Source organism: Apteryx rowi, unplaced genomic scaffold, assembly GCF_003343035.1.
Source record: "Apteryx rowi isolate R43461 unplaced genomic scaffold, aptRow1 scaffold_662, whole genome shotgun sequence".
Lineage (NCBI taxonomy): Eukaryota > Metazoa > Chordata > Aves > Apterygiformes > Apterygidae > Apteryx > Apteryx rowi.
Window position 1 is genome coordinate 1 of NW_020450941.1, and position 8,648 is coordinate 8,648.

At 60.9% G+C, this 8,648-nt stretch overlaps 1 protein-coding gene across 2 annotated transcripts in view; it reads right to left on the reverse strand.

Annotated features, from left to right (window-relative positions):
- Nucleotides 1-75: 75 nt before the first annotated feature.
- The window catches only part of NUDCD3 (NudC domain containing 3), a 24,882-nt gene continuing 16,309 nt past the window's right edge, over nt 76-8,648 (reverse strand). Inside the window, exons 4-6 of one of the 2 annotated variants that reach the window (XM_026085238.1) lie at nt 5,420-5,563; nt 719-907; nt 76-323 (exon numbers count right to left, since the gene is read on the reverse strand). In XM_026085238.1, the coding sequence (XP_025941023.1) occupies nt 213-323; nt 719-907; nt 5,420-5,563 (444 nt within the window). In that variant the 3' untranslated portion in view covers nt 76-212. Of the gene's footprint in view, nt 324-718; nt 908-932; nt 2,713-5,419; nt 5,564-8,648 lie in introns of those variants that run through there. The other variant, XM_026085239.1, reaches the window with a different exon arrangement.

Sequence of the window (8,648 nt, forward strand, 5' to 3'; positions counted from 1 at the left end):
CGCCGGCCGCGTCCGCCGCGCTGATGCAGCCCCTCAGCATCCCCGCGGGGATGGGGATGGGGAAGGCCGCCGGGGCATTTTTTTGGGGTGTTTTATGGTTTTTTGTGGTTTTTTTTTCATTTTTAATCATCCCTCCCGGTTTCGGGGCGGCTTTTCGTTGCGTTTTTTTTTGTCGTCGTCGTGGTTTTTCCTTCCGTTTCGCGCCGCCRCCGTCAAAACTGCACGGCGCCGGGGGAGATGTTGAACATGGCGGGGTCGAACTTCTGGCCGCGGAAAGGGGAGCCCTCGGTGTCCCAGCCCTTCTTGAGCATCTCGTGGACCTTCTGCAAAGAGGCGAGAGGCGCCGCCGCGCTTCGTCCCAAAGCTTCGCCGGCTCCGGCCTCGGCTTCGGCTTCGGCCTTGGCTTCGGCCTCCGCCTCCACCGTATCAACCTCACCGGTCCCCCTACTTCATCCCGCCACCCTCCCATGTCTCCCAGCGCCCCGGCGAAGGTGGTTGTCCCCACTCCACCTCTGGAGCGGAGGGGCCGGCTCCAAAGGGACACACCGGCATGTGGGTCACGGCGCCGGCGGAGATGGTGCCGGCAGCAAGGAGGGGAAGACGGGAGCGAGAGGCAGGTGGCCTCGCGTCGCCGAGCGAGACGAGCCCGGGGACGGGACCCGTCGGCCAGCCGGGGCGCCGGATGGCACCGGTGGGGGGGGACACACGGGACACCTACCAGCTCGTGGCTCTGCGGCTTGCCCTGCAGCTTCTGGTGGTAGTCGAAGGTGAGGCGGTCGAGCACGGCGTGCTCCTCCTCRTCCACCGTGGCCATGGAGCGCTCCTTGTTGATCTTGTCGATGTCGATGTGCTCCTCGCCCTCCAGGATGGCGCTCCACCAGTACTCGTCCCCCTTGTTCAGGTTGATCTGGGGACCACGCGTGGTGTCACGGCGGGGGGGCGAGACAGAGGAGAGGTTGCCCCCACCGCCTCACCCCATCCCACGCCCGGCGTGGTGGTGAAGACCCTCTCATCCCTCCCTGGCCCGGCCCTCCGCGGGCTTCGCTACCTCCCCTGGGTTTCCTGCACCCCTTGGGCTGAGGGGCCCCGTTTCCCCGCATCCCCCCGTTTTTCGGAAGGAGGCTTCTTTCTTTCCGCCTCGCTCGAGCGAGACGCCCGGCAGCAAGGAGGATTTATGGCGCTCGTTGGCGTCGCTGCAAACTCATCGATAAACCAGACAACACAATGGAGCGAAGCTTCCCCAGAAGCTCAACGGCTCCGGTGGGGAAAACACGGGCAACCATTAAAGTTACGGAGCCGGGTGTCTCTCTCCGGTGCAAAGAAAAGGAACCGATTAAGGCAGGAGGGGGCGGTTGGGGCTTAATCCTTCTGGGAGAGCAGAGCCGGGAAAATATTCCAGCTCAAGGAAGGCATTCGTTTTTCCAGCTGGACGAGTGGGCTTCTTCTCCGCTTAATTGCATGGTTGCACTTTTCCCAAGGAAGCCAAAGGGCTCGAGGCTTAGCGATGGGCTTCTCAACGCCTTCGCCCTTCCGGGGCAGCGAGGAGGCTCCGCAGGATCCTCCCCCGAGGATCGTTTCTGCTCCGGGTCGGAAACGAGAGAGGCGTCGGCACGGCGAGGCGCGAGCTCTTTGGTGATGCCGGGGCATCTCTGGTGGTCGACCTGGCGGCCAGAGGATTTTGTGGCTCATCATCTCCTGGGATGACAGGGTTATTCATTTCCTTGCTGGCTTTTCCGCCGGGCTCCTCGCTACAGCGTCGAGAGCTTCACAAACTGTCTTTAATTAACCTCTGCAGCCCRTGATTTGCTCTTATTCCGGCGGGGGAGAATCAAAAGTTGAAAGTGGGACTCGCTCAGAAGTGGCACCTTCAAAACTTGAGTCTTCCTGTTGCCCGCAGGCCATGGCAAAGCTCTCGCCATCGGTTTGAGGGTGGTTTCGTGGTTTAATGTAGCTCTGGAGCGCTGGTTGCAGACAGGTCCGAATCCCAGTGCGGGACCCATGGGTTGAGTTTGATTTCTCAGACACCTTTCTGTTGACRGCCTCCAGCGATTCAGCCCGACTCATGGGCTACAAGAGCTTGAGGTGAAGGAGACGCTGGCGGGAACCTCACCAAGAGCTTGGACACAGGAGAGCTGAGAAATCGTGGTGGATCTCATAACGTTCAGCCCAAGCGAGGCGAGATGTCCTGTGAGCTTCATCCATGCGTGGACCAAGAGAGAAGCTCCAGCATTGGGCCACCAGCACCCCGCAAGGCCGCATCCTCAATCAGAGAGCRCTCCGGAAACCCAGCGGCACTCCACAAACGGAACAGGCTTTGCTTTTCCACTGGGACAAACCTTGACCTCATTATGTTCCTCGCTTCGAGCAAAAGCTTTGCCCATGCTTGAAGCTGCCGCTACRAGTTTCCTGGCCACCAGCTCAGCCCAAGGTCGCAGAAACACTCGTGGCCTTTTGCTGGGACGAGGATTGGGTTCCTGCAGCGTGCCCAGCCGCTTGCTCAGACAGCGCCTTGCATTTCTGCCTGGCTTTTTCAGCCAGAGGATCCCAAAAGCCAAGGGGCCTGGAGGAGGCAGGATCACCAGGAGAGATGGCAAAGCCCATGGGGCCAAACGCCGCCGGGAGGCTTGTGACACCTTGCTGCGGGTGCTGGGCTCCACCGCCACCGCAGGTTTCCTCCGCAATCCTGAATGCCTCGTCAGAGGCGGAGAGACGCTGCCGAGGAGAAGAAGCGGGACATGGAAAAAACAACCTCCTTTTCCCGGGAAGCAACGACGACAACAGTCGCCCCCAAAAGTCAGCAGGGGCCAGGAGCCGTTCGGGGGTGCTAAGAAAGCAGCCGGCAGCATTTCCGACGCCACGTGCAGCTTCGGGAGACGGGAAAGCGCCACGGATGATTATTAACTCGGCCCCGCAGCTYGCAGGGTGACAAGCTGAAGGCTTGAATACGCCGTTCAAGGCAGGACTCGGTGACAAAAACCCAAGCGGGGATAACGAACGTTGGAGAGGAGGGGGAAAAAGAGAGGGAACGGAAAGGGAAAAAAAAAAAGCCACCCTCAACAACGAAAATAATCCCCAAACGTGTTGTGCACAACACCCAGCGGAGATTGCTAAAACGAGCTCATGCGAATCTATTTTCATCTCGCTTTCGACAAGCGAGCGGGTGCAAGGGAGACGGGAGCGCACAGGGATTATACCGGGGTGGGTGGGTTCAGCTAGGCGCCCTCGGCAGCGGGACGCGATCCCAAACTGGGGACACGATCCCAAGCGAGCGGAGGCGGGAACCTGCCGCCTTGGAAGAGGGAGCGGCAGAGCCTTCGCCTTCGAAATGACGTCCGCTGGGTTTCTCCCTCGGCCGGGCTCTCGTGCAAGCCGCAAACGTGCCAAAGGGCGGGAGGAGAAACACGTCGGTGTTTAGCCCGGGCAGCGGTGGGGAGAATCGCGCTGAGCAGGACACGTGGGCAGCGTGGAGAGGAGGAGGAGGAGAAAGGCAGGGCGGTGCCCAGAAGGACACCAGGAAGCAGGGAAGTGCTGAGGGCCATGTGGATGGTGGGGAGATACCCGGAGAGGAGGAGAAACTCATAGGGATACCAGATAGGAGAGCGACAGCAGAGCCAGAAGGGGTCAGAAGGCAAATTAACCTCAGCTGCTCCTTAAGATAAGAGCTGGTGGGGAGAACATGGGCCAACTAATGAGACCGGCAAAACACGCCCATAACGGCAACCCAAAGAGCGCACGGATCCTGATGACTCTCGATGAGCCCTGCAGGAGCATAGGGGACTCAACAGTCATCGTSAAAATGCTGCACATGGTCACAGCAAGGAGAGACTTTCATAAGGGAGAAGACCAAGCAGGAGAGCTTTGGCCTCCCTGGAGCATCAGCGTATGGACCGAGCTCTGCCTGAAGGGACTCCCTCGTTTGAAGGACCAAGAAACTTGAGTGCCCACAGGTTTTTCTCCGGGACCAAAACCTCTGAGGTTGCCCCAAGCTGCAACACCTTCCAAGAAGGTCGGGATCTCCTTGGGCCACTCCACTACTGGCACTTTGTGAGCCTGATCTTGGCTGCATCCCCGACGCCGCTGGGAGATGTCTTCTTCTTGGTCCCAGGTGAGAGAAGTTGGCACCTCGCCGTAACCGGCGGGAAGGGGAAACTCCCGACCGTTGCGTTGGGAGTTCACCGGTGCAGATTCTGGGAGGGGAAGGACCCATACACCCTCGTGCGCCGCGGTTCCCGGCGCTCTAACGGGATCCGAACGGCTCACGTCCGAATCCCCTCCCAAGAGCTGAAGCGAAGCGGTTCACTAACAAGCCGTTGGACGTCTGCTGATGAATGAATCGAAAGGATCCGCAAACCACTTTCGGCTACTCCGCGCATGGGGAAAGGAGACGCTCTCGGGTGAGAATTACTCACTCTGCTCCAGTTACCTTACAATTCTTCAAGTGAAATTTCATCCCACCATCAATATGTTGGCAGCCAGCTGGAGATCCTCACAACCCTGCGCTCGTGCTAATTTGAGGCAAGAGCCAGCTCCGGTTGGAGATAACGGGATGACTCCCCTCGCTGCCCGTGGACGCTCCAGAAGGCCCCGAGTCTCGCTCCACCCGCGCGCTCTTCCCATCCTCCTCCGGAGCTGGATATTTAATAAACATTGCCTCTCTTGCTGATCCTGGGAACACGCACCAGGAATTACCACTCACGCRCTGCAGAGCAGCCACCCTTCAGGGCAGTTCCTCTTCACGGCTTCACTCCTTCCCCAGGGTTATCTTCCCGGATCGGCTAACTTGCAAGAAGCTTAAGAACTCCTTAAAAATGCAAGTTGATGATGCCATCGCTTCCTGTTTCGTGCCTTCTCCATGGTCTACCAGATTCGGAGAAGCTCTTCTCTCTCACAGCAACTTCACGCTCTTGCCGTCGGGTCATTTGTCCCTGGTTATGTCCGTATTGATGTGGAGTGGCCGGGCGGCTCCTGCAAAGTGTCTCCGCGCGCCTCCCTCAGGATTTCTGCATCCGGCAGGAAACTCCCACTTGATTTCACCCCACGGGGGCTCGGCTTTGGGTGCCCGTCTGCCACCCTGTGACACCCTCAATGGCAGGGGGCAGCCCTGGGGACACAGCCCACCTGACAGCAGCAATCACGCCACGCAGCCGGGACTGCCGCACACACCAGAAACGGGATAACGAAGCCGGAGACCCACCGGTAACGAACTCCCGGACGGCAACAGCCCCTGCACTGCCTCGACCAGAAAGCACACGGGCAACGGGAGACCGAGCGGGATGTTGCATGGGGAGAGCCAGGGAAAGGTAGCGTGGGGCACATCCGGATCCGGCTCAAGCTTGCAACTGCTCCGGGTTTCCAGCTTGAGGCCGGAGCAGCTGCGAGCGAAGGCGCAGAGACACCAGCCGGAGCAGACACCCCTTACCAAAACGCACTTGCCCGGCTCCAGGCTCCAGAGGGAACTCTCCGTGTTGATCTTGTGCGTGAGCTTGCCTTCCATGAGGACGCGCTGGCTGCCGCCCTCCAGCACCGCTACGCGGATCGCGCCGCTGCTGATATCCACGGCCACCTGCAAACACAGAGGAGATGAGCGGGAAGGTTCCCGCTCGCGCCGTCACCGCGCCGCTCGCGCCGCGGGAGGAGGAGATTGCGGGCCGCTTTGCCCGCATTCTCTCCCAGAGTTCCCCCAGATCCTCCCGCCGCTCCGCAGCCCTCATCCGAAATGTTATTACATTCTCCATTACCTAGGAGATTGCCAGTGACTCACTAGCTCCACGCAGGCGAGAGCCGGAGCGGAGCCATGTGCCGGTCGGGGCCGGCGCGGCGCTGGCGGCGGAGCGATGCCGCGCGCGTGAAGTCCCCCCACCCGGCCAAGCAGGCGCGAGCCATCACCGCCTCGACGGAGGGGGAGCGGAGCAGGCTCAGCACCCCGCAGAGCGGGGCGAACCCATCCGGGGGCGACGGATGGGAGAGCAGCTCTCGCTTTCCGGCATCTCCGGAAAGGCCGCGCCACGGAGCCGGCAGGCACGTGGACCGGGCTCTGCTCGCCGCCACCGACAGCCCCGATCCTACGGCATCTCCAACATCTGGGCACGGCATGTGGCCAAGCAAGGTGGCCACCCAAGGCATCTTCTGGAGGGGCTTCCTTGGGGCAGGGAGAAGGGGGGGGGCGACACCAAGGACCCCTCGGAGCTCCTGAAGCCGCAGCGGCGGGATCCGGCAAGGCAGGGAGCAGTTAAATCTGCGACATGTTTTATTATTTATATTTAGCTGCACGAAGCAGCGCTCGGAGCTGAGGGACATCTTCAAAGGGGACCTCCGGGAACAGCAAGACGTTTGGTGGTAACCAGGTCTGGACAAGCAATCCAGAGCCAGAGGAAATGTGCTGCAACGCTGCAAACACGATTAGGGATGCTGAGGAGGAGGCGGCTGGGGCTGGGGAACATGCCAGGGAAAGATTATTGTTTTTAATAAAGCGACTAGAATGTGCCTCCTTGCAGCTCCAGCGGCACCGGTGGGATACGCAGGCAGGCGAGGGCAGGACCGAGGGGCTGCAGAGGCAGCGGAGAAACCCAAACGGAAGGAGAGCGCCCAAAAAAGCAGCCTTAATCCGGCCGCTTCACCGTCAATCGGAGCGAGGAGCAAGCGAAACATCCACGGCCGCCTGCCTCTACGGCAAAAAGGCCACATTCGGCACGCCGTGTCCCCCCCGCATCCGGAGGGCTCCGCAGCCGGTCCCGAGGGGGGACGGGGGAGCCTTTCTGGGGTGTCCCGGTGGAAAAATCGCCTCCGTTCGGCACCGCCACCCCACCAGCACCCCGGCCCCTCCAAACGCCTGGCCTCGGCTCTCCGCCGCGGCTTCCCACCGCGGTAATTTCCGTGCGCGCCGAAACGCCCACGCAAACCATCCGAGCAAACCCAACCCGGGGAAGGAAATCTAGCTCGTCTCCCGCGAGCCGGGCAAGAAAGAGAAGCTGGTGTCATTATCTCTATTTAAGCGCTCGGGAAGCGCTGGGATACACGGGCCCCTGTCGCGTCTCCGAGCCGATGGGAGAGGTGGAGACGGCAAAGGGAGATGCTTCCGCCCACCCCGTCTCCCGTTCCCGCTCCGCGGGCGCTTTGCGGAGCTCCTTACGGCGAACCCGTAAGCTCGCTCCAGCACAAACGCGCCATAGCAACAGCCTGGATCCAAAAAGTGCCGTAAAAAAGATTGTGAGCAGCATTAAAGCCGGGAGCGCTCGGAGCCCAGGGACCGACCGGGGGAGATTTTTAATCTCGCTTTGGCAGGCAGAGGCCAAAAGGTTGGTAATTTTTAAAAAAGATGAAGCTGTGGTGAACGTAGGAGAAGGCTCCCGTTTTGCACGAGCCCATCAAAAACAAGCCCTAGATCCATCCAGCTTTAAAATCGCTTTGACTCGCCCCGCTTCGGCCCGTGATCCGGTCTATCTGCTCGCAGACCCCCACCAGGCTGGAAGGGATTTGAAAGAATCCGGTTAAAACGAAAACTCAGCTGCGAGGAACCGAGAGGAACATATGAATCAAACATCAGCAGAGGCCTCCCAAGGATAAGGAAAGTCGAAATATCGGGAAAAAATCAATTGCCCTGAGAGGGTCAAGCAGGGAAAAAAAAATCTGGGCTTTTTTAGGCAGGGGTGATGCTGCCTGGGGCAGGAGCAGACCGGCCGGTCTCCCTGGGCTCGTCAGCTGCCGAAGCTGCCGGCGCGGCGCCGTGCTCCAGCCCCGCGCTCGATCCTCGAGATCCATCCCGCCGACGCGCGGGTGCGCGCCAAATTCCCCCAAACTCAGCGCGAGGGCGAAGGCGAAGCGTGACGCCGTTCGTTTGGCGCCGGCACGAGGCGCCGGGGCCCTTCGCTGGGCGAGGGGCCAGAGCCCGAGCGCGGTAGGGTGCGGAAGGGGACGGAGCATCCCTCCGGGCAGCCCCGAACGCTTCCGAGAAACGGCCTGGTTTTATTGTAGCGACCCACTGGGAAAAGCTGCAGCTCGCGGTCTCCCTGCTGTCCCCGTGGCAGCCGTTCGCTCCGTCGCCCCTCCGGGCCGGCTTGCTGCTGCCAATTACGCTCTTTTGGCACGCTCGGGAGCTGTGTAGGCTGGAGCCAGGGAACAAACCCCAGCGTGCTCCTTTTCAGCCGCCCTGGAAGCGGAGGGGAAAGGGAGGCAGGGGAGCGGGCGCTTCCCGAATGGAAAAATACAGCAGAGACCGCGGGGCGGGCGGCGCTCGGCAAAGAGAGYGCCAACGCCTGGGTCCGCGAGCCCGCCCGCGCGCGTGCCGCCCTCCGGCTGCTCGCTTGCCCCAGCGAGCCTCGGAGCCGCCTTTCGGAGCCGGGATGCAGGTCGGGTCTCACGCGGAGCCAGGTCTGCTCCAATTCTCCCAGTTCCTGTGGGCCAGAGGAGCTGCCGCAGCCGTTGCCACTGCAAGCAAAAGGCAAGGGATGCTCCAAGACAGAGTGCGCTACTGGGGAAGGAGCATCCGTTCCCCAAACTATCCTCCTCCGGCAGCTTGGATAACTGGGGAAGGAGTTATCCATCCCCAAACTATCCTCCTCTGGCAGCTTGGATAACTGGGAAGGAGTTAGCCATCCCAAACTATCCTCCTCCAGCAGCTTGGATAACTGGGGAAGGAGGTAGCCGTCCCC